The sequence below is a fragment of the Heterodontus francisci genome, chromosome 27 (genome assembly GCF_036365525.1).
Source record: "Heterodontus francisci isolate sHetFra1 chromosome 27, sHetFra1.hap1, whole genome shotgun sequence".
Lineage (NCBI taxonomy): Eukaryota > Metazoa > Chordata > Chondrichthyes > Heterodontiformes > Heterodontidae > Heterodontus > Heterodontus francisci.
Genome location: NC_090397.1, coordinates 47,020,003 through 47,046,448, shown reverse-complemented (window position 1 = coordinate 47,046,448; position 26,446 = coordinate 47,020,003). Strand labels below are relative to the sequence as shown.

At 41.4% G+C, this 26,446-nt stretch overlaps 1 protein-coding gene across 5 annotated transcripts in view; it reads left to right on the top strand.

The window, feature by feature from the left end:
* LOC137384792 (SRSF protein kinase 2-like) overlaps window positions 1-26,446 on the top strand; it is a 328,433-nt gene that overhangs the window by 69,718 nt on the left and 232,269 nt on the right. For 2 of the 5 annotated variants that reach the window (XM_068059276.1, XM_068059277.1), the window contains one exon: window positions 21,410-21,473. The exons of 2 other annotated variants lie outside the window; for them this stretch is intronic. In XM_068059276.1, the coding sequence (XP_067915377.1) occupies window positions 21,436-21,473 (38 nt within the window). In that variant the 5' untranslated portion in view covers window positions 21,410-21,435. Of the gene's footprint in view, window positions 1-21,217; window positions 21,474-26,446 lie in introns of those variants that run through there. One more of the 5 variants, XM_068059275.1, reaches the window with a different exon arrangement.

Here is a 26,446-nt window from a genome sequence, read left to right as displayed (position 1 = left end):
CACTCCGCGTGATATCTAGAAACGACTGAAGGCACTGGATACTGCAAAAGCTATGGGCCCTGACAATAGTACTTAAGAGCTGTGCCGCAGAACTTGCGGCACCCCTAGCCAAGCTGTTCCGGTACAGCTACAACACTAGCATCTCCCCGGCAATGTGGAAAATTGCCCAAGTATGTCCTGAACACAAAAAGCAGGACGAGTCCAACCCAGCCAATTACCGCCCTATCAGCCTACTCTCCATCAGTAAAGTGATGGAAGGTGTCATCAACAGTGCCATCTCGGTGATACTCAGTTTGGGTTCTGTCAGGGCCACTCAGCTCCTGACCTCATTACAGCCTTGGTTCAAAATGGACAAAAGAGCTGAACTCAAGAGGTGAGGTGAGGTGAGAGTGACTGCCCTTGACATCAAGGCAGAATTTGACCGAGTATGGCATCAAGGAGCCCTAGCAAAACTGAAGTCAATGGGAATCGGGAAAAACCCTCTGCTAGCTGGAGTCATACTTGGCGCAAAGGAAAATGGTTGTGGTCGTTGGAGCTCAATCATCTGAGCTCCAGGACGTCACTGCAGGAGTTCCTCAGGGCAGTGTCCTAGGCCCAACCGTCTTCAGCTGCTTCATCAATAGCCTTCCTTCAATCATAAGGTCAAAAGTGGGGATGTTTGCAGATTGCGCAATGTTCAGCACCATTCGTGACTCCTTAGATACTGAAGCAGTCAGTGTAGAAATGCAGCAAGACCTGGACAATATCCAGGCTGGGTCTGATAAGTGGCAAGTAACATTTGCGCCACTCAAGTGCCAGGCAATGACCATCTCCAACAAGAGAGAATCTACCCACCTCCCCTTGACATTCAGTGGCATTACCATCACTGAATCCCCCACTATCAACATCCTAGGAGCTGCCATTGACCAGGAACTGAACTGGAGTGGCCATATAAATACTGTGGCTACAGGAGCAGGTCCGAGGCTGGGAATCCTGCGGCGGGTAACTCACCACCTGACTCCCCAAAGCCTGTCCACCATCTACAAGGCACAAGTCAGGAGTGTGATGGAATACTCTCCACTTAACTGGATGGGTTCAGCTCCAACAACACTCAAGAAGCTTGACACCGTCCAGGACAAAGCAGCCGACTTGATTGGCACCCCATCTTCAAATATTCACTCCCTCCACCACCGACTCATAGTGGCAGCAGTGTGTACCATCTACAAGATGCACTGCAGCAACACACGAAGGCTCCTTTGACAGTGCCTTCCAAACCGGCGACCTCTACCAACTAGAAGGACAAGGGCAGCAAATGCATGGGAACGCCACCACCTGCAGGTTCCCCTCCAGGTCCCACACCATCCTGACTTGGAACGATATCGCCATTCCTTCACTGTCGCTGCGTCAAAATCCTGGAACTCTGTTCCTAACAGCACTGTGGGTGTACCTACCTAACATGGACTGCAGCAGTTCAAGAAGGCAGCTCATCACCACCTTCTCAAGGGCAATTAGGGATGGGCAATAAATGTTGGCTTTGCCAACGACGCCCACATCCCATGAATGAATTTTTAAAAAAAAGTACCGATTCATCAGCTGAGGGGGGGCAGTAGGTGGTAATCAGCAGGGGGTTTCCTTGCCCAAGTTTGACCTGATGCCATGAGACTTTAAGGGGTCCAGAGCCGATTTTGAGGACTCCCAGGGTGACTCCCTCCCTACTGTATACCACTGTGCCGCCACCTGTGGTAGGTCTGTCCTGCAGGTGGGACAGGACATACCTGGGGATTGTGATGGTAGTGTCTGGGGTATTGTCTGTAAGGTATGATTCTGTGTGTATGACTGTGTCAGGCTGTTGCTTGACTAGTCTGTGGGACAGCTCTCCCAACTTTGACACAAGCCCCCAGATATTAGTAAGGAGGACTTTGCAGGGTAGACGGGGCTGGGTTTGCCGTTGTCGTTTCCAGTGCCTAGATTGATGCCGGGTGGTTTGTCCAGTTTCATTCTTCATTGACTTTGTAGCGGTTAGATACAACTGAGTAGCATTTAAGAGTCAACCATATTGCTGTGGGTCTGGAGTCAGATGTAGGCCAGGCTAGGTAAGGACAGTAGATTTCTGTCCCTAAAGGACCTTAATGAACCAGATGGGTTTTTACAATAATCAACAATGGTTTCATGGCCTTCATTAGACTAGGTTTTAATTCCACATTTTTAAAAAATTAATTGAATTCAAATTCCACCTTCTGCTGTGGTGGATTCAAACCCATGTCCTCAGAGCAGTACCCTGGGTCTCTGGGTTACTAGTGCACAGGGCGGCACAGTGGCGCAGTGGTTAGCACCGCAGCCTCACAGCTCCAGGGACCCGGGTTCGATTCCAGGTACTGCCTGTGTGGAGTTTGCAAGTTCTCCCTGTGTCTGCGTGGGTTTTCTCCGGGTGCTCCGGTTTCCTCCCACAAGCCAAAAGACTTGCAGGTTGATAGGTAAATTGGCCATTATAAATTGTCACTAGTGTAGGTAGGTGGTAGGGAAATATAGGGACAGGTGGGGATGTGGTAGGAATATGGAATTAGTGTAGGATTAGTATAAATGGGTGGTTGATGTTCGGCACAGACTCGGTGGGCCGAAGGGCCTGTTTCAGTGCTGTATCTCTAATCTAATCTAATACTACTGCGCCACCACCTCTCCTAGGAGAGGTGGACACTGCTGTTGTAGGTTGGAGAACGCAAGGGTGCCTCAAGATGGTGATGCCCTCTGAAGGATTGTAAACATGTTAAAACTTAAGGGTTGCCACAGCTGCCAGGTCATCTGTGTGGAGGGAATAGTCCTCCATCGGATGCCTGCTGCTGCAGCTGAAGCCCTCTGACACTTGTGCCTCTGGGTGGGAAGGGGATTTAAAGGAGGTCTCGCTGACTGACTCGTCCCCTGGCCTGCCGCCAGGAGGCCATCTTCAGGCCACGGCCGGGCTCCGGCCTCAACGGGGAGCCCATCTGCCATCAGGATGATCCCAGTGATATCACCAATTTGACTTAATTGAGTGTAATTAGCCACCCACCGCTGCTGGTGCCGGTCAGACCCTGTCTCCAGCGAAATTGCCGAGAGGTTGGATTACATAGGGAAACGTGAGATTTTCTAGTTTTCGTCTACTGTAGTGGGTTTGTCCTGCAGGTGGGACAGGACATACCTGGGGATTGTGATGGTAGTGTCTGGGATATTGTCTGTAAGGCATGATTCCGTGAGAATGACTGTCAGGCTGTTACTTGACTAGTCTGTGGGACATCAGTTGTACATCCAAGTTCACAACTGACACTACGTTAGGAGGCATAGTATGCTGTGCAGACATTAACCTCCCCGTTAAACTGATAGGTCTGTAGTTTTGTGTTAAACTGACATCTGCAGTTAGCTGGTTTCTCACTCCCTCCGGTCTTAAATAATGCAGTGAGGTTTGCAGTTTTCCACTTCAAAGGCACAGTTCCTGAATCAAGGGAGCTTTGGAAAATTTTGGCTGAGCAACTGGAGTTTTCTCACCTGTTTCTTCTTGTACTCTGGAATAGTTTCCCTGTGTTTTTGTGGCACCATTTACTATTGGGGTCAGTTCATGAGACATCTATCATTGTTACTTCCTGCATTTTGTTCATTTTTACTAAAATGTAAATTAAAGTTCTAGATTTTACATGATTTAAATGGCATATGTTTTTCGATAATTAAAATTGGATGTATTCAAAGGTTTGCTGTTCGAGGATTTGCTTTTAATTTTTTTAGTTAAAAAGTGAGCAGCTGAAGAAACACTGAAAAAGGCAGGTAATGGGTGGGACTTCTATTTCAGACTTCTATCAGAAACATAACCGATGCAAGGGTAATACTGACCTCTTTCTCGCAGCAGTTGACAAGCTTTTTAAATGAATCAGGCATGGAAACATAGAAACATAGAAAATAGGAGCAGGAGTAGGCCACTCGGCCCTTTGAGCCTGCTCCACCATTCATTATGATCATGGCTGATCATCCAACTCAGTAACCTGTTCCTGCTTTTGCCCCATATCCTTTGATGCCTTTAGACCCAAGAGATATATCTAACTCCTTCTTGAAAACATACAATGTTTTGGCCTCAACTCAGCTTTCGGTGGTAGAGAATTCCACAGGTTCACCACTCTCTGGGTGAAGAAATTTCTCCTCATCTGAGTCCTGAATGGTTTACCCCGTATCCTTCGACTATGACCCCTGGTTCTGGACTCCCCCGCCATTGGGAACGTCCTTCCTGCATCTACCCTTTCAAGTCCTTTTAGAATTTTGTAGGTTTCTATGAGGTCCCCCCTCACTCTCTTCTGAACTCCAGCGAACATAATCCTAACTGACTCAATCTCTCCTCATCTTCAGTCCCGCCATCCCAGGAATCAGTCTGGTAAACTTTCGCTGCACTCCCTCTATAGCAAGAGCATCCTTCCTCAGATAAGGAGACCAAAACTGCACACAATATTGCAGGTGTGGCCTCACCAAGGTCCTGTATAATTGCAGCAAGACATCCCTGCTCCTGTACTCTAATCCTCTCGCTATGAAGGCCAACGTTCCATTTGCCTTTTTTACCGCCTGTTGCACCTGCATGATTACCTTCAGTGACTGGTGTACGAGAACACCCAGGTCTCGTTGCATAGTTCCCTCTCTGTTTATAGCTGTTCAGATAATCTGCCTTCCTGTTTTTGCTACCAAAGTGGATAACCTCACATTTATCCACATTATACTGCTTCTGCCATGCATTTGCCCACTCACTCAGCTTGTCCAAATCACCCTGAAGCCTGTCTGCGTCCTCCTCACAACTCACCTTCCCACCCAGTTTTGTGTCATCTGCAAATTTGGAGATATTATATTTAGTTCCCTCATCTAAATCATTAATATATAGTGTGAATAGCTGGGGTCCTAGCACTGATCCCTGCGGTACCCCACTCGTCACTGCCTGCCATTCGGAAAAAGACCCATTTATCCCTACTCTTTGTTTCCTGTCTGTCAACTACCCATGCAGTACACTACCCCCCAATCCCATGCGCTTTAATTTTATACTCTAATCTCTTATGTGTGTAAGTCTTTTGTTGAAAGTCCAAGTAAACCACATCCACTGGCTCCCCCTCATCAACTCTACAAGTTACATCCTCGAAGAATTCTAGTAGATTTGTGAAGCATGATTTCCTTTTTGTCAATCCATGCTGACTTTGTCGGGATCTACGAACTGCATAATGGCTAGCTGAGTGTGGACAGTCAGTACTGGATTGCTGCAGCATCTTGGAAGTTGATCAGTATTTACAGTATTGAACTTGATTTATAAAGGAGAAGTTGTCACTGCATCAAGGAGTTTTCAGGCAGGCTAAACTCAAAGAACAATTTGGAGAAGTGCAATAGATTGGCACCTATGGCAAGATGAAGAATTAATAGAATTCCATTTCGCAGAAACAATACTTTATTTTCTGTTCAAAATTTCAAGGACACCGGTTACTGTTTTCGTGGATAAATTGGTGATTTTCCAAAATGCTGGTTAAAATTCTAGGGTATAAGAAAAGTTGAATTTTGCTTTTTTTTTAAATCACCAAAGTGATAATGTCATTCTACATTTTGCACATTCTAATAAATTGGAGGGGAGGAGAATAACCTGGGACATAATGTAAACACAAAAATGTGGTAAGATTTGGCACAGGAGTTGGACAATGGTCCTTTAACCTAACCTACATTTGAAAACCTCACAGTTAAAACTCATTAAGGACCTTTTCTATCAAGTACCCTTCAAAAAATGGTTTCCTTCAAATAATTCCACAACTTTTCTGTAGGACAGAAACTAAAACTAAACACATTACTCCAGCCACAGAGTTTCACCAAGGCTAGTTACGATTTCAACATCATCTCTCTTGGTTTATATGTTGCAATACCACCAACCCACCCCACCCCTACCACCTCACCAACAGTACATCCCAGCATTTTATTTCAATTGCCTAAATTGAAGACCTATCCATCAAAGCCTCCAAATCACTTTCCTGCTTTGTTAGCATAAACGCATTATTATTTAATATGTAGTCCACATTTTTGCTTCTAACTAATTTCATCACTATCTTATTCAGCATTAATTTCTGTCTACTAATTGCCTGTTCACCTAGCCTGTTCAGGTCTTTTTGTATTATTGCACATTAATTAGCAGCATTGGTTACTGCACCCAAATTGTTGTCATCTGCAAACTTAGGCACTTTGGACAATATTTTGTCTCCCACGTTATTTGTAAAAATTAACAGCAGCTCAAGCGTGACTCCTGTGGGAGCAGTAATGATTAGTTTCTACTGCGTTGCTATTTCATGATCACCTTTTGTTGTCTGTCTTCCGGCCAAATGTCAATCCATCTTGATATTTCGCCATCTATACCATGGGCTCACATTTTGTGACTCCATCTTTCATGAGCGACACTGCCAAATGCCTTCTAGTTCTATACCTTGGTTGTGCCCGACTTTTCGTGACAATTTTCTCGTTCTGCTTTGCATTCTATTTTGGAACTACTTTATTCATAAAACCATAGAAATATATAGCATAGAAGATGACCATCTGACTCATTGAGTATGGCCAGACTCTTTGTTAGAGCAATCCAATACAAATTCCACTGCCCTGCTTTCTCATCATAACACTTTCTTCCTTAACTTCAAGTGTTTATCAACACTTTGCTTAAAAGATGCAATGTCCCCTTCATTGGACCATGCCTTGTAGCAAAGCATTCCATACTCCAACCACCCTCTATGTAGAGATTTCTCCTCGACACTCTTCCCTCTCTTGGTGATCATTTTAAATTGTTGTGAGCTTGTCATTCACTTAAAATTGATGCTCATGGAATAGGAATGTCAGTGTCAGCTTAGATAAAATATTGGCTTAAGGATAGAAAACAGTGAGTTGTGGTAACTGGTTATTTTTCAGATTGGAGGATGGTGGATAGTGGTGCTCCCCAAGCTTCAGTGCTAGGACAGTTGATTATTTTGGATGTATAAAAATGGCTTGGAAATTGGGATGCTGAGTAAAATTTCAAAATTTGCTGATACCAAACTTGGAGGTGTGGCAAAATGTGAAGATGACACTGACTGCAACAGGACATAGATAGGCTAGCAGAATGGGAAGACAAGTGGCAGATGGAATTTAGTATGGAGAAGTGTGAAGTGCTGCATTTTGGCAGAAGGGATAGAGAGAGGTCTGCTCTGTATGGTTTCAATTTTCTTGCTATATTGGATGCTCAAAACAACGTAGTACTCTTGATTGTGGATTAACCATTACCTTCTGCAAATTTATCATAACCTCTTTGCTTCTACATTCCTATAACTTTGTTTATAAAGCCAAAAATATTATTGGGCTTTTCTATGCATTATTGACCAGCACTCACTTTCATGGAACCATTGGTTTGTTTCTGTGCTGTCTGTGATTCTGTTACATTCTATGTACATAGAGTTCATTCTACGCAATTCTTTGTATTTGTTTGCAACCTAGTTGTCTCAGTTCCTTCACACCTTTCAGCAGCTTTTCATTGTGTAAATACATTTATACTTTTTTTTCTTATAAAATGCTTCAGTTTACACTTCTCTACATTAAGTAGCATGTTCAACTTCTGTCTTCCTATACTGCTAACCTGCCAATGTCTTCCTTGAAGTCTTTGTGATTTTCATTACTTATCAAAATACTTTTTAAACGTCAGCAAATCTTGACAAAGGCTCCTCATATCCAAGTTCAAAGCATCTGTATTGTTATGACCAAGGCAGGAGGAGTGCACTGTCTTTCTCTAGTTCCACTTCTCCACAACTCACAACATATGTTGAAATATGTACCCAGTTACCGTTGCGACCAATTATATACTCCATCTGTTTTGGTTTCAGAATAAAGTCCACCAACCAGGTTTCTTTAATAAAGAACAAAATTATTAATTTATTATAAAACCAGACTTAGTCAGTATAGATGCAAAGGTTTGACACAGTTTGAAATATGACAGTAAATATATATATTCCCTTCTAAATACCAACACACACACACACACACACACACACACGCACACACACACACACACACACACACACACACACCAGTTAAAGGAAAAATAAAGATGATTTGGCCCAAGTACTTGTTAATTATTGAAGGAAAAGGATAAGATATGTTCAGTTCCAGATGGCGTACAGTCTGGCGTCAAAGTGCACATAGGATCACTGGGATCTTTTCAGAAGCAATTCTTTTTAGGTGGCGACGAAAATTAATCTGGCAGGCTTTCCAGGAGCTTTTGAGAAGAAATGTGGCATCAGAGATTTTAGCGCTCTCACATTTTATATATTTTTTTTTTGCAGGGTTTCTCAGAAGTGGAGAAAAGATGAGCTGGGTGTTTCTTTCAGCTGGCTCCAAATCCAACTGACTCAAAACAGCATTCAAAAATGAAACCCACTCTTGAGCACCATAAATCTTGACATGTTACTTCTCTTGTGAACAACTCCCATAGTCAGAAGGCACCTGTTGCTTACTTAGCTGAAGACATGTGACATCCAGTAAATGTTTCTAAACAGAGTCCTTCCAGTGACCCTCTTTTTAAAAAAAAATCCAGCATCTATGGCATCACTTCAGTCCTCCAGTGAATCCATCTCCACAATTCTAAAACCCGAGTCTTCAAAAAATATTTTAAAAAAGGAAGCACTTTCATAACCCCTCCATCCTTGGAGGAACGAAACACCATTTTTAAATGTGTTTCATTACAAAGTGTGGAAAACAACAGAAGATGATAAAAACACATTTACACAATCATTCACTCTTTACCTGTAACGAATACAGTTCTGCTTTGTACCATCTTCCTACTCTGATAACTCAAAGCAAAATTAAATTCTAGACAAAACATCAACAATTACATTATTTTTCCCTGCAGTGTGGATAATCTTTTAAGTGATGAGGCTGCAATAGTAAACTCCATCGAAGTACTCTGGCATTATGGATTTTGATTTTTTTCCGCAAAGGCTAGGGGGTTATGATTAGTTTATACCAGTGTGTCTCTGTAGTCATGAAATGTTTAACAGCTGGTATTAAGCCCAGGGTTTCTTTTTCCACTGTTTCGTATCTCTTTGGTGTCAATTTAGCTCTTTGGAAAAGTATCTCACTGGCCTTTCTATGCCTGATTCATCGTCTTGGAACAGGACTGCACCAACCCCCAGGTCACTAGCACTAATTGCTACGTGTCAGGGCTTACTGAAATTCGGGGCAGCCAACATTGGTTCATTGATCAAAATAGCTTTCAGCCTCTCAAAAGATGCTTGGCACTCTCTTGACTGCACTACCTTGGCTTTCTTTTTTTGGAGCAAATCCATCAGTGAAGCAGCTATAGTACGAAGATTTGGTACAAATGTGGTAGAAACCACACATCCCCCAAACTTCATGATTTCTCATTTAGTCTTGGGGGCAGGGAACTCCATCAGTGCTTGTACTTTTGTTGTTCTTGGTAACACATGTCCTTGCCCTACTATATGCCCGAGGTAGGTTATCCGAACTTTTGCTAATTCGCTTTTGGCAAGGTTTATCATCAAAGCAGCCAACTGCAATTTTCTCAATAGAGCTTCTAGTTGTTCCAAGTGGTCCTTCCAGCTGTCACTGTATGCCAGCACATCATTAAGGTAAACCACATAGTTAGGAACTCTGGCTAACACTTGGTTCATTCGTCTCTGAAAGGTTGCTGGGGCATTTTTTTTTTTTTTAGCCCAACAATTCCCTGTAAGTCTCGGGTATCTTATTCACCTCCCCCTCACTCTCAGCAGTTTTAATGCTTGGCCTTACAGCTTCAGTCAGATCTATAGCTTGATCTGTCATATGCTCGGTCAGGGCGTTTTCGTTGTGTACCCCAATAAATCCCATGGGTTTACCCCGCAACTTCCAGACCTTGTGACAATGGAAACACTTTGGCTTTCGGACCTAACTTCCACCTTCAGCATCTTCCTTTTTGACCTGAGAAGGAGATCCCAGGATATTCCCAGCTGTCCTTTTCTAGTCCTCGGCTACTTGCCTTCCTTTCACCCTCCCACCTTCTATCCTTCTCTGGTTTTGGGAGTGACAGACAAAAGATTTGGGCTTGTAAACAAGCTCGTAATCATCAGTGATCTCAGCTGCCTGTCTAGCTTTTGAAACCTTCGGGTTCTCTGCGTGGGTTCTTAATATGGAGGGAGTAAATTTTTTAATTCTTCGAGCAGAATTGTTTCTGTCAGGGTCTCAAATGTGGTCTCGACCTTTAGTGCCCGTATCCAATGATCGTGGTTAATTTGCTTTACCCTCTCACATTCTATATAAGTTTGCCCAGGCTGTTTCCAAATGTTCAGAAATTTCTGCCTATACGCTTCCGGGGCTAACTCATAAGCAGTGAGAATAGCCTTTTTTGACATCTCATTATCTGCAGAAGCCTCCCCAGAAAGCATGGCATAAACTACATCACAGTTAGGGGAACAGATAGGAGGTTCTGTGGGAACGAGAGAGACTCACGGTTGGTGTGTTGCCTCCCAGGTGCCAGGGTTCGTGATGTCTCGGATCGTGTTTTTGGGATCCTTAAGGGGGAGGGGGAGCAGCCCCAAGTCGTGGTCCACATAGGCACCAACGACATAGGTAGGAAGAGAGATGGGGATTTAAGGCAGAAATTCAGGGAGCTAGGGTGGAAGCTTAGAGCGAGAACAAACAGTGTTGTTATCTCTGGGTTGTTGCCCGTGCCACGTGCTAGCGAAGCGAGGAATAGGGAGAGAGAGGAGTTGAACACGTGGCTGCAGGGATGGTGTAGGAGGGAGGGTTTTGGTTTCCTGGATAATTGGGGCTCTTTCTAGGGTAGGTGGGACCTCTACAAACAGGATGGTCTTCACCTGAACCAGAGGGGTACCAATATCCTGGGGGGGGAGATTTGCTAGTGCTCTTAGGGGGGGTTTAAACTAATTCAGCAGGGGAGTGGGAACCTAAATTGTAGTTCCAGTGTACAGGATGTTGAGAGTAGTGAGGTCAGGGATAAGGTTACAAGGACGCAAGAGGGCACTGGCAAGCAAGAACTTGGTTTAAAGTGTGTCTACTTCAACGCCAGGAGCATCCGGAATAAGGTGGGTGAGCTTGCAGCATGGGTTGGTACCTGGGATCTCGATGTTGTGGCCATTTCGGAGACATGGGTAGAGCAGGGGCAGTAATGGATGTTGCAGGTTCCGGGATTTAGATGTTTCAGTAAGAACAGAGAAGATGGTAAAAGAGGAGGGGGTGTGGCATTGTTAATCAAGGAGAGTATTACGGCGGCAGAAAGGACGTTTGAGGACTCGTCTACTGAGGTAGTATGGGCCGAGGTTAGAAACAGGAGAGGAGAGGTCACCCTGTTGGGAGTTTTCTATAGACCTCCGAATAGTTCCAGCGATGTAGAGGAAAGGATAGCGAAGATGATTCTCGACAGGAGCGAGAGTAACAGGGTAGTTGTTATGGGGGACTTTAACTTTCCAAATATTGACTGGAAATACTATAGTTCGAGTACTTTAGATGGGTCAGTTTTTGTCTAGTGTGTGCAGGAGGGTTTTCTGACACAGTATGTAGACAGGCCAACCAGGGGCGATGCCACATTGGATTTGGTACTGGGTAATGAACCCGGCCAGGTGTTAGATTTAGATGTAGGTGAGCACTTTGGTGATAGTGATCACAATTTGGTTAGGTTTACCTTAGCGATGGGCAGGGACAGGTGTATACCGCAGGGCAAGAATTATAGCTGGGGGAAAGGAAATTATGATGCGATTAGGCAAGATTTAGGATGGGGAAGGAAACTGCAGGGGATGGGCACAATCGAAATGTGGAGCTTATTCAAGGAGCAGCTACTGCGTGTCCTTGATAAGTATGTACCTGTCAGGCAGGGAGGAAGTTGTCGAGCGAGGGAGCCGTGGTTTTCTAAAGAAGTTGAAGCGCTTGTCAAGAGGAAGAAGAAGGCTTATGTTAGGATGAGACGTGAAGGCTCAGTTAGGGCGCTTGAGAGTTACAAGCTAGCCAGGAAGGATCTAAAGGGAGAGCTAAGAAGAGCAAGGAGAGGACACGAGAAGTCATTGGCGGATAGGATCAAGGAAAACCCTAAGGCTTTCTATAGGTATATCAGGAATAAAAGAATGACTAGAGTTAGATTAGGGCCAATCAAGGATAGTAGTGGGAAGTTGTGTGTGGAATCAGAGGAGGTAGGGGAAGCGTTAAATGAATATTTTTCGTCAGTATTTACAGTGGAGAAAGAAAATGTTGTCGAGGAGAATACAGAGCTTCAGACTACTAGGCTAGATGGGATTGAGGTTCACAAGGAGGAGGTGTTAGCAATTTTGGAAAGTGTGAAAATAGATAAGTCCCTTGGGCCAGATGGGATTTATCCTGGGATTCTCTGGGAAGCCAGGGAGGAGATTGCAGAGCCTTTGTCCTTGATCTTTATGTCGTCATTGTCGACAGGAATAGTGCCGGAAGACTGGAGGATAGCAAATGTTGTCCCCTTGTTTAAGAAGGGGATTAGAGACAGCCCTGGTAATTATAGACCGTGAGCTTTACTTCGGTTGTGGGTAAAATGTTGGAAAAGGTTATAAGAGATAGGATTTATAATCATCTTGAAAAGAATAAGTTCATTAGCGATAGTCAGCACGGTTTTGTGAAGGGTAGTTCGTGCCTCACAAACCTTATTGAGTTTTTCGAGAAGGTGACCAAACAGGTGGATGAGGGTAAAGCAGTGGATGTGGTGTATATGGATTTCAGTAAGGCGTTTGATAAGGTTCCCCACGGTAGGCTATTGCAGAAAATACGGAAGTATGGGGTTGAAGGTGATTTCGAGCTTTGGATCAGAAATTGGCTAGCTGAAAGAAGACAGAGGGTGGTGGTTGATGGCAAATGTTCATCCTGGAGTTTAGTTACTAGTGGTGTACCGCAAGGATCTGTTTTGGGGCCACTGCTGTTTGTCATTTTTATTAATGACCTGGATGAGGGTGTAGAAGGGTGGGTTAGTAAATTGGCGGATGACACGAAGGTCGGTGGAGTTGTGGCTGGTGTCGAAGGATGTTGTAGGGTACAGAGGGACATAGGCTGCAGAGCTGGGCTGAGAGATGGCAAATGGAGTTTAATGCGGAAACGTGTGAGGTGATTCACTTTGGAAGGAGTAACAGGAATGCAGAGTACTGGGCTATTGGGAAGATTCTTGGCAGTGTAGATGAGCAGAGAGATCTTGGTGTCCAGGTACATAAATCCCTGAAAGTTGCTACCCAGGTTAATAGGGCTGTTAAGAAGGCATATGGTGTGTTAGCTTTTATTAGTAGGGGGATCGAGTTTCGGAGCCACGAGGTCATGCTGCAGCTGTACAAAACTCTGGTGAGGCCGCACCTGGAGTATTGCGTGCAGTTCTGGTCACCGCATTATAGGAAGGATGTGGAAGCTTTGGAAAGGGTGCAGAGGAGATTTACTAGGATGTTGCCTGGTATGGAGGGAAGGTCTTCCAAGGAAAGGCTGAGGGACTTGAGGTTGTTTTTGTTGGAGAGAAGGAGGAGGAGAGGTGACCTAATAGAGACATATAAGATAATCAGAGGGTTAGATAGGGTGGATAGTGAGAGTCTTTTTCCTCGGATGGTGATGGCAAACATGAGGGGACATAGCTTTAAGTTGAGGGGTGATAGATATAGGACAGATGTCAGAGGTAGTTTCTTTACACAGAGAGTAGTAGGGGTGTGGAACGCCCTGCCTGCAACAGTAGTAGACTCGCCAACTTTAAGGGCATTTAAGTGGTCATTGGATAGACATATGGATGAAAATGGAATAGTGTAGGTCAGATGGTTTCACAGGTCGGCGCAACATCGAGGGCCAAAGGGCCTGTACTGCGCTGTAATGTTCTAATGTTCTAATTCTAATTCTATGCCAATCAACCTGCTTTGCATAAGCAGTGTCCAGCTTTCCTTTGGCCACTTATCTGTCTAGCTATTTTTTTCAAAAGAAATGAAAAATGCCTCTCTTGCCTCAAACTTCGGGAGAGCTTGCAGAATTTTAAACAGCTCTCCACTGGATCCTGGGCTGGAGTCAGTTCTTTCTGCACCATAATTTTCATTGAGGTCAGGGCCACCCTGTATTTTTTTTTTTTAGTTCTCACTTTTTAAATTCAATGCCCTCTCTTGCTCCCTTTTTCTCTTTTTTTTTTGCTCCTGCCTCTCGTCCTTTTCCTTTTTGAAATTGTAGTTCAAGTTTTTTCACTTCCATTTCTCTTTCCTGTTCAAGCTGCTTCATCTGTAACTGAATCCAGCTAATTCAACTGAATTAGCATTTGCATTGCCTTTTCTTTCTTCCAATTTCAAATGCTGTGCTATTACTTCAATTATGTCTGCTTTCTTAGCTGCTGGTTTTAACTCTGACTGCAACATTGCTGCCAGTTCCTTTAGCTTAGCCTTGGTTAAGATTTGCAAATCACTCGGGGATAAGTCCTCCCTCCCCAGAAAGGTAGCAGCAATTGACAAAGCCATTCCAGTAGTGTAGACTTTACTCTGATGCACAAGAAACCTGGTGTTTACCTTTTCCCCTTTTCAGTTATTCTTACAATTGAACGTCATTGGCTTTGGGTTATCCCACACTTATATGTAACGACGAAGGCGGGTGGAGTGCTCTGTCTTCCTCTAGTTCCACTTCTCCACAGTTCACAACATACATTGAAATGTGTACCCAGTTTCCGATGCGGCCAGCTATATACTCTATCTCTTTTAGTTTCAGAATAAAATCCACCAACCAGGTTTCTTCAATAGAGAACAAAATTATTAATTTATGAAACAAGAATTAGACAATAAAGATGCAAAGCTTTAACAGTTTGAAATATGACAAAATATATATATATATATATATATTCCCTTCTAAATACCCAGCACACACATACCCCATTAAAGGAAAATTGAAAACATGGAAGCACTTTCATAACAGTATGTACTGAGAAGTGGCCCCAACACTGATCATCTAACACTTTTCCAATCCAAGCAACACCAATTAAACCTGACCCTTTTATTTCCTGTCTGTCAGATATTAATCCATGCTGCTAAATTTCCTACCATACAGCTGGATTTATGTAACGAACCTTAATCCAACACCATAACAAATGGTTTCTGAAAATCCAAGTGCATTGCATCTACTGCATGCCTTTTTACCTATATAAGTTTAAAATTTCTCCAAGAAGACTTGCTATTAACAAAACTATGCTGGCCTTCCTTGATTATCCCATACGTTTCTAAATAGTCACCCCAGCTTTGGATTCTAGGAGCTTACCCAAAACTGATGTTGGACAATAAAGAAAAAAGCCCCAGCTGGTTCAATCTTTACCAATAGATGTAATCTCTCAGTTTTGGTATCATTCTTGTTGAATATTTGTTGCACTTTCTCCAGTGCTTCTATGTCCTTTTGATAGTGTGGAGACCAGGCTATGGTCTGTGCATTGTGTACTGTGCATGGTACTCTAAGTGCAACCTGACCAGCATCCTATACAGGTTTAACATAACTTCACTACTTCTCAATTCTTTCCCCTTAGGAATAAATCCTAGTGCTTTCTTAGCATTTTTAATTGCTTTGCTGACCTGCAATGCTGCTTTTAATGATTTTCATGATTTGTTCACTTGCATCCCTGGATTTTCATTTTCTAAGGTATAGGTACTGTTTCTGTTTTTCTTACCAAAGTGCAACACCTCACATTTATCTATGGTGAAGTTCATTTTCCACTTAACTGCCAATTCTAATATTCTAAGGTCTTATTGTATTACGTTGCATTCTTCTACCATGTTAGCTACACCCCCACGTGTAGTAATATCTGCAAATTTTGATTTTGTATTACTTGTTCCCAAGTCCAAATCATTAATGTAAATTATGAATAACAGTGGTCTCAGCACTGATCCTTGTGGAACACTGCTTTCTGTCGTCCTTCAATTTGAGTAACTACCCCTTTCACCCTACTCTCTGCTTCCCTTTAGCCAATTTGATAACCATTCAGCTCTTTGTCCCTTGATTCCACGTGCCCTAACCTTTGTCATGAGCCTATCTTGTGGTACCATATCAAAGGCCTTTTGAAAATACAATTATATGACATCTACTGCATTACGCTTGTCTACACTTTGTTAACTTCTTCAAAGAATCCTGTCAAGTTAGTTATATGTGACTTAGCCTTTCTAAATTCATGCTGACTGCTTTTTAATTATATTTTCTGTCTCTCTATGTTCTTCTATCACTTCCTTTTCGTACAGATTCCAGTATCTTTCCAATCACTGGTATTAAGCTACAGGTCTACAGTTCCCAGGGTTTGTTTTATTTTTTTTTATGTATCGGAACAACATTCGCTGGCCTCTGGCACTAGTCCATTTCCATGGAACTTGTGTAAATATAAACTAGTGGCTCTGCTATCTCCTCCCTAGTTTCCTTGAGTATGCGTGGGTAGGTACCATCCAGACTTGAGGTTTTATCATATTTTATTTTTGCTAGTTCGTCAGTTATTTTCTCCCTTTCTACCCCAACTGTATTTATCCTTTTAAGCTCATCCTGTAGTGAAATAGACTTCACTGTCAGCTTTAGTTAAAATTGAAGCAAAGTAGGTATTCAACACTTCTGCCATTTCTGTCATCTGTGAGTTTGAACAAAGGAAATTGTGAAGGTATGAGGGACAAATTGGCTGAGGTGGATTGGGAAAATACATTATAAGGTATGACAGTACATAGGCAATGTATAATCTTTAAAGAATGATTAGAGTTTACCAAAACTATACATTCCTTCAAGGCGCAAAACCCAAAACAAAAAGGCAATCAACCGTGGATAACAAGATTGTATAAGATTAAAAGAAAAGGCCTTGTAAAGTTTCTAGAATTAATCGTAAACCTGAGGATTCGGAGAATTTTAGAGTACAGCAAAGAAGGACCAAGAAACTGATGAGGAAAGGGAGAACAGAATATGAATGTAAATTGCAAAAACCATAAAAATGGACAGTCAAGGCTTCTATAAGTACGTAAAAAAGAAACGTTTGGCTAAGATAAATATGGGTCCATTACAGGCAGAATCAGGAGAATTTATAATGGGGAATAGAGAAATGGCAGAGAAGCTGAATAATTACTTTTGTGTCTGTCTTCACTGAGGAAGATGCAAGAAATCTCCCAGAATTAGAAATCCAAGGAACTAGGGAGAATGAGGAACTGAAGGAAATTAGTATTAGTAAGAAGGTTGTATTGGAGAAATTAATCGGGCTGAAGGTTGATAAATTCCCGGGACCTGATATTCTATATCCCAGTGTGTTGAAAGAGGTAGCTATGGAGATAGTGGGTGCATTGGTGATCATCTTCCAAAATTCTATAGATTCTGGAATGGTTCCTGCAGATTGGAAGGTAGCAAATATCATCCCACTATTTTGACAAGAGAGAGAGAGAGAAAACCGGGAACTACAGACCTGTTGGCCTTATATCAGTCGTAGGGACAATGCTGGAATCTGTTCTAAAGGATGTGATAAATGGACACTTGGATAATAATGATCTGATTGGGCAGAGTCAACGGATTTTTGAATGGGAAATCATGTTTGATAAACCTGTTGGAGTTTTTGAGGATGTTACTAATAGAATTGATAAAGGGGAGTCAGTGGACATGGCATACTTGGATTTTCAAAAGGACTTTGATAACATCCCCCACAACAGGTTGGTTAGCAAAATTAAAGCACACAGTATAGGAGGTAATATATTGGCATGGATTAAGGATTGGTTAACAGGCAGGAAACAGAGTAGGAATAAACGGGTCATTCTCGCGTTGGCAGGCTGTGACTAGGGGGATACCGCAAGGATCCGTACTTGGGCCCCAGCTGTTAGCAATATATATTGATTTGGATGTGGGGTCCAAATGTAATATTTCTAAGATTGCAGATGACACGAAGCTAGGTGGGAATGTGTGTTGTGAGGAAGACGCAAAGCCGCTTCAAGGGGATTTGGACAGACTTAGTGAGTGGACAAGAACATGGCAGATGGAATATAATGTGGAAAAGTGTGCGGTTTTCCACTTTGTTTGTTTATTTATTTAGAGATACAGCACTGAAACAGGCCCTTCGGCTCACCGAGTCTGTGCCGACCAACATCCACCCATTTATACTAATCCTACTTTAATCCCATATTGCCTACCACATCCCCACCATTTTCCTACCACCTACCTTCACTAGGGGCAATTTACAATGGCCAGCTTACCTATCAACCTTGCAAGTCTTTGGCTGTGGGAGGAAACCGATGCACCCGGCGAAAACCCACGCGGTCACGGGGAGAACTTGCAAACTCTGCACAGGCAGTACCCGGAACTGAACCTGGGTCTCTGGAGCTGTGAGGCTGTGGTGCTAACCACTGCGCCACTGTGCAGATGTTCAGAGTATTTCTTAAATGGTAAGAGGTTGGAAAGTGCAGATGTACAAAAGACCGAGGGTGTCCTTGTCAATAAGTCACTGAAAGCCAACATGCAGGTGCAACAAGCAATTAGGAAGGCTAATGGTATGTTAGCATTTATTGCAAGAGGATTTGAGTACAGGAGTAGTGAAGTCTTGCTTCAATTGTATAGAATCTTGGTTAGATTGCACCTGGCGTAGTGTGTGCAGTTTTGGTCCCCTTACCTTTGCAAGGATATTATTGCCGTTGAGGGAGTGCAACGAAGATTCACCAGACTTGTTCCCAGGATGGCAGGACTGTCCTATGAAGAGAGATTGGGGAAACTGGGCCTGTATTATCTCGCGTTTCGGAGAATGAGAGGTGATCTCATTGAAACCTTCAAAATACTTAAAGGGCTGGACAGGATAGATGCAGGTAAGGTGTTTCACCTGATTGGAGAGTCTAGAACAAGGGGACACACTTTCAAAATAAGGGGGAAGCCACTTAGAACTGAAATGAGGAGAGTTTTTTTTAATCAGGGTTATGAATTTTTGGAATTCTCTACCTCAGAGGGCTGTGGAAAGTCAGTCATTGAGTATGTTTAAAATAGAGGTTGACAGGTTTCTAAATACCAATGACATAAAGGGATTTTTGAATAGTATTGGAAAAAGGCGTTGAAATGGATGATCGGCCATGATTGTATTGAATGGCGGGGCAGGCATAATGGGCTGAATGGCCTACTCCTGCTCCTATGTTCCTATTCCTCAATTTAAAAAAAAATGTTAGTCCTAATTTTAGTTTACGTTTAATCTCTTTGTCCACAAACACTTCGGTTGATGACTTCCTTTTCACCTGATGGAAAGTGTACAAAATAAATATATTCATAGTCATTTACGGCACAGAAGGAGGCTATTCAGTCCATTGAGCCTATGCCAGCTCTCTGCGGGGCAACCCAGCTGGTCCCACCCTCCACTTGATCTCAGTAGCCCTGCAAGTTTATTTCCTTCAAGTGCCCATCCAATTTCCTTTTGAAATCATTGTTTCCACTTCCACCAACTTCTTGAGTAGCGAGTTCCAGAACATTACCACTTGTGTAAAAAAAAAAAAATTCTTCCTCACATTCCCCCTGCATCTCTTGCCCAAAACCTTCAATCTGTTTCCCCTAGTCCTTGTGCCATCAATTAATGGAGGCAGTTTTTCCTTCTCTAAATTATCTAAGCCTGTCCTAATCTTGTACACTTATATTAAATCTCCCCTCAATCTCCTTTGCTCCAAAGAGAGCAATCCCAACTTTTCCAATCAACCTTGTAACTAAAATTCCCCCTAAAGTGTGGTGACCAGAACTGGACCCAGTAGTCCAGTTAGGGCCTAACCAGAGCTTTATAAAGGGTCAGCATAACTTCCCACCGTTTGTACATAATACCTCTATTTATGAAGTCCAAGATCCCATATACCTTGCTAACCACCCTCTCAATATGTCCCGCCACCTTCAAAGATTGATGCATGCACCCCCAGGTGCCTCTGTTCTGCACACTTTAGAACTGTGCCATTAAGTCTATCACATCACATCAAATATTGAAAGATTCCCCATTGCTTATTGTCATCCTGTTGCAAACTTTTTTTTTGTCTAGTTATTTTGGGCCCGATCCTTTCTTGTCTCCCATAAATTTGCCTTTTTTGAATCCAGCACCCTCATTTGTGACTCTTCATTACTCTTTCCTATTTTCTTATTGGACTGAACTATGTTGGAGACACTATTTCCCACTTGACCATCTAATGTCATCAAGTATTGGTCCAACTACACTTCTTGGAAGTAAATGAAGCAAATCATCTTTTGAAAAGCAGAATAATGATGGAAATCTGAGATAAAAACAGAATATGTTGGAAATAGTCAGGAGGTCTGGCAGCATATGTGGAGAGAGAAACTGAGTTGATGTTTCACATCGTTGACCTTCAGAACCTTTTGAATCTTTGACTCTTTTGCATGTTTTGACTGACATGACTTTGGCATGCTATCTACACTTTTAACCTCTTTGCAACCTGTTTTATTAAGAGAAAGTTTCATAAGTTTTTAACACCTTAACTACCTCCTTGTATTAGTAAATACTATTCCATGCCTTGTGACTTTTACCAATTCTTCACTGCTTCCATCTCGATTTTTGTTATCACTATACAGCGCTTATCTGCCTTTTTTTAGTACTGATAAAAGTATCTAACCTGAAATGTTAACCTTCTTTGAGGTTTTGTTATATTCCCTCTTCAATGACTTGCTGTTTATTTGGACTATTTTCTGTTTTTATTTGAGATTGCCACCATTTGTTTTTCATTTTAATGCATATTAATTACATGAATCGCTTCCTTTTGTCTTATCTGGCAAATATCAATGAAAGAAGCGCTGCAGCTTTCCCCGGTAGTATGATTCTGCTAACCAAGACACTATATTTATAAATTAATGCAGACTTTTAAATATCGTGTGATTTTCCTATGTGTTTGTGAAAATTTTAGGGCTTGTGTTGTCTTAGCTATTAAATCAGGCAATTGAGATTGTGTTTGTAACAGTGGTAGATATCTAAGCTGTAAATATGACTGGCTGCCCACAATTTGCTAAAAAAGACACAATGAAATATTTGCGGCAGCACTGGAAGAGAACTGATTAAAATAGTTGATTTGATTGGTTGAGATCGAGGTCAGAAGAAATCGTAAATTTAGCAAGCTGTTCATCTTGATTCAGCTTTCAAGCTAGCATTTGTGTTCTTGTGTTTAATCGCTCCATCTGGTGTGACATAAATCGTCTGTTGGTACAGCCTGGAAAGCTACCCCTACTGTGAAAAAAGTGGTACTGTACTTCCTGTTTTCATAAACGGTCATGTGCATATTTTAATGAAGCTTGATTTCTCTGGAGTGGTCTCTCTCTCTCTCTGTGGAAGCAGTGGATTGCAGTACATGCAGAAGCATTTGAAACCTGTGGCCTCTTCCTCGTTTGCCGAAATATCTACGTATTGTAGATTAGCTATTTATAGAGAAACTAGAGGTGCTCGGCTCTGAACGTTTTCTAATTTTTCCAGAAACGAAGCGGAAGATTGCGCTGCTGATGTCAGTTAACTCTGGGAAGTCGTCCTCTTCAGAAAGGTACAGCAAACATGCATTGCACCCAGAATTGATGCGAAAAGCAGACAGTGGGAAATCTGAAGGAAGGCGGGAGGGAAGGAGAAGCGAGCTGCCAGGGTTGAAACGTCAGCTAAGAAAGCTTCACTGCATTGGTTAACATATATTTTCCGAATCTCTCTTTATTCTTGAGGCTTGTTGGTTTGCTGAGGCTAGCCGAGGCTTATTGATTTCTTTTACCTGTTTTTCTGAATAGATTCATAATTATAAACCAAGTAGCGACAATTAAATGTGCAGAGTATGCGAGCTATTTAAGTAGGGTTTTGCTCTCTTCACCTGCTGTGACAGATTCTTAGAACATAACTGCAGGGCATCACATTTATCATTTTAACCCTGCTTAGATCTGTGTTTAGGTGCTGATTGTGAGGGAGTGTCTATGCACAGGATCTGAAATCACTGACCCACGGATTAGTCAGTCACCTTCTGTGAGGCAGACATGCTGCTGCTTCATTTTCCTCCTCTGTAGGAGAATATTCAGCAGATGCAGTAATGTTTTATGATTGCAGATTATTTATAAAACAGTATTTTATCTGCCAATCCAAAATCAATATTGATTGAAAGAACTAACTACACTGAGTTGCAAAAGTCCTTGTCATGTTACTCATTTACCAGTCCTTCAATTTTCTATTTGTATCTTCTTGCATCAGTAATTAACTGCTTCCATATGAGAGTTAGATCATCATAGAAAGAAATGTCAAAATTGGTAAAATACATATCTGGTTTTCAGTCAGCCATGACTACTAGTTTTCATTTGTTCTGTGCCTAATTAGTTAACTAAGTGTTAGGCATTTTTGCTGACATGTTCAGCATATCAGTGTATTTAATGTTTGGCATTGGGTAGATCTCGCATCTGTACATCTTTACAAGGAAGAATTTGTTTAAGTTGCAGGGAGCAAAGGCATCTAGCCACAGACTGGGTAGCATACAGCAGCTTATTTGTGACAGAAGTAATTGTGCTCCTTTTTACTTTGAGCATGCTGCAACAAAATGCTATATTGAAATGTGAATGAAGGTTTAATAATGGGGAATTCATGATTGTTCATTGTAATTGAAAAGTTTCACTTTGACTTTTTGACATGCATGGTTATATGCACAGAAGATAGTTGATTTCACTTCAGCGTTTCCACGCATTCACTGTAGAGTAAAATAATTTAAATGGGCATATTTTAAGTTGCTGCCAGTTAGGTTTATAGTTATGGCCATCCAAAGTGACTGAAGTTGGCTTGCCAGCACTGGTGTATGTGCACAGCATTTTCATGATACGTAATTGAGTCTCTGAAAATTACTATGTTAAATTTAAAAACTGTCATTCCCTCTTCAGATAGAGGGTTCATCTTTTTAAAGAGGGAACAGTATTTGGCTAACATTTCTATATATGCAAGACTTTTAATATACTTCCAGTAGATTTCCCATGGCATTGCTCACAATGAGATACAGGTATGTATTGTTTTATAGCAAGAGAGCTGTTACCACAGTGTGTGTCTGGCCAGCTGTTACAGGAAATAAATATCATACTTATTGTAAATGTGTGCTTCATGGAAAACTTCTAATATATTGTAGAAGTATGTCTACATCTGCAGTAGGAAAGATTACCATCCATTTGGCTAGTTCCATTGTTTAAAAAAAAAATACACACTACATTCAATCTCTTGTACCCTGTAATCATTTCTGCCATTTCAGATTATTTAACAGCTGTTCTTCTGTTGAGTGATGTGACAAGTTCAGCATTTTGTATACATATATTACAATAGCGCTGTGCAAAACTTCATATTGATCTGAAGTTCATGCATATTTATAAACTTTCTTCAATTTCATTTCCTATTTGCTTGTTCTCCTGAAGGTAGCAATTCATGTTGTAGAATTGTTCCAGCAGAGCTCTGGTATCTCACCCAAGTGGCCATTCTTTCTGTCTGAACCTGGACTGTGTTGGTACAGTTTTTAACAGGCATCACAAACAATCTCAATCCTGTCGTCACTTGACTTCCATGTACATGGTTTTTAGCAGGAATCACTGATAGCAATCAGGAGCAGGAATTGTGGTTGGATTTTTTTTCCCCACTTGCCAGTGCCTCGTTAACTTGGGGTTGCTGGACTAATTGAAATACCATCATCAATGCATAGGCCATAATGTGTTTACGACCATAATGTACATGTATTTTGATGAGGCAGCTAATGTCCATTAGCAATTCAGCGCAATATTTGCTAGCATGGATATACGTGTTTTAATCAAACAGAATATTCTTAATGCCTGAAGGACTGCATGCTCTCACACTTGGTTGACTTGCATATCTGACAGTTAAACCATCTGCCTTGGTTCTTGAAAAAGTAAAATAATAGGTTACATTATTAGAGGAATAGAATACAAATTGAAGGGTTAAGTTGTTGCTGCTGAATGTGTAAGTCAGCTTCCGTTTAGTACCAGTCAGAAAATGATATTATTATGCTCGAGAGGATGTCAACAGAATACATAGACAATCATCCCAGAATGTGTTGAGTATAAATTTAAGGAAGCTCAACCTTTTGTGTTTCAGAAAGATGAGCCTTCAAAGAGACTGAATTGAAGCTTTCAAGATTATAAAAGGGCTTGACAAAGTTGATCGGGGTAAATTGTGTGGCAAAGTTGTACCTGGAAAAATAGATGCAACTTTTTCCACACAAATTATTAGAGTTTTAGAATAATTTATCAGAGAAGGATACAAACAATATAAAAAGGTAAAAAGGCAAATAGATCATCTTCTGGAGAGACAAGGAAGGGATTGAAAGATAATTAGGAGACAAATTTGATAGGGTTGAAGTCAATGAAAAAGATACGGGCTTTATCTTAATGTTTTTTTCCCTATTTATGTTAAATTCTAACATTTTACTACAGTTGGTTTTATCCTGTGAAATCTATGGATTTTCAGTGGAAAGGACTTGTATGTAGCAAAGAATGAGGTGTGCACATTTCAGTACATTTTTGATAAGGTATGCATCTCTGGTCTGGAGAGTGTCCTTGTGAACTCAAGTAAATAAATGAAAAAAAAACATTTTTGGAAAACTGTTGATTTTTTTTTCTTACTGAATTGCAAAGGCAGCAATTATGTGTTAAAGGAAACTAAGAATCTTGAACTGCTTAATGCTTTTTGTGTGCCAAGATTGTACTCTCCCCTATGTGAAATCATCGATGTATGGTATAAAATTGATTAGTTTAAAAATTGTTGCTTACAGATTACTCTTTTGAAAACTTGTATTCATATTTTGCAAATATGAAAGTGGAGTCTTGAACAATTGGACCAAGTAAAGCACTAGAATGCTGCTGCAACAGGATAGCTATGATGTCAATTATTTGCATTGTTCATATTTATTTGGAAAAAATACACTGTTACCCTAGTAATTTTGTTGAAGATTATGGAGTTAAGTGGATTAGGTAAGATCACCATGAGGTCAGTTGGGTGCTAATTTGCAAAGATTTTTCTGTAGATTGGCTGTTGCTGCTAAATCCTTGACTCATGCTGTTGCAGAGATGTTGGAAAAACAAGCAAGAAATGAAACTAGTGTTAAATTATGACCCCATGTAAAGCACTTGCTGCAAAACATTTGGCCTGGTGTTTCCGCTTAGTTAAGCTGATTTTTGAGCATAATTCACCCGAAATTGTCCAAATCAGCGTACAAGATTGCAAAATTTCAAGGGCTAATTACATCAAGTGCAAATCAAGTTTCCGTGATCATTTGTGCTTGTTTAAAAAATATTGCATCAGAAGCTGGCTACCCCTCCACCCCCCCCCCCCCCCCCCGCCCCCAACACAGGCCAGACACCCATTTCAAATTACTTGCCATTGCGAGTTTGTTTACTGAGTCTGTTTGCAGGCCTTCAAGCAGGCTCTTCAAATGAAACTGTGTTTTTTGGGTGAAAGGATAATAATAGGCATGCTTTAAAAGCTTTTGAATTTTTTTTTCAGTTTACAAAGAAATGAACTGCTGTACACCAATATCGCTAGTAAATAGTTCTCTATACTTTTTGAGAGCTATTGTCAGTGATTTTTAAAATCTGGTTGTACTAGACACTTGATTAAAAATGCATATTTTGTGTAATAAACTAATTTTCAGCAATATTAATCAAACTGCGCAAAGCTGCTACTCTTGGATATATGAAGGAATGTTTTTTAATTAAAACAATTATTTTCCATAATTCTGGCTGCACTGATTCATGGCAGATTTTAAATTTGATATGCAAATTATTTGAGCAGAAATTTGAGGTAAAAAAACTTGTCAAAACTAGCACAATTTACTCCCGGCTCACCAGTTAACCCTAAACAGAAACTGTATTCCTTTATTTATAATAGTGGATCTCCCGTTGTGGTGTTCATGATGAGTTGGAAGATGAAATGTTTTGTAACGAAGGGAATGTTACAGCATGTAGCACAGAATGCATTTTTAGGACTAATTGTTTACAGCGACTTGGATAAGCCAAATTGGATTTTTAATTGAGATTTTGCTTTTTTATTGGTGTTTTGGGAGTTCAATTTTTGCCTCATTCATTTCAGTTTTAAAATTTCAAGTCAGTAGCTTTGTTTTATTGTGTAAACACAGGAAAACTGGAAATAATTAGGTCAGCGACCATCCATGGTGAATTAGAAATCAGTCAGTTGATGTTTCAGGTCTAAGACCTTCCTTTGGACTGGAATTCTTTTCATTTATTGTGTGTGCCTTTACCTCCTGTGTACTTAATTTTTATGTTTTTAAAGCCTAGCATGTACAGCAAGATGATAGGCAACATGTACCAGGTGGAAGATGGGTACCAAGAGTTTAGCAATATTGGCGTGGGGATCGGCTGGTGGGTGTTTAGAAGTTTAGAGATGTTATTGGCAACCCCAATACTTTGGGCACTGGGGAGGGGTGAGATATTGGGCTTTGGCAAGACTGGATAAGGATTGTGGAATTTTTCAGCACTGGCAGGA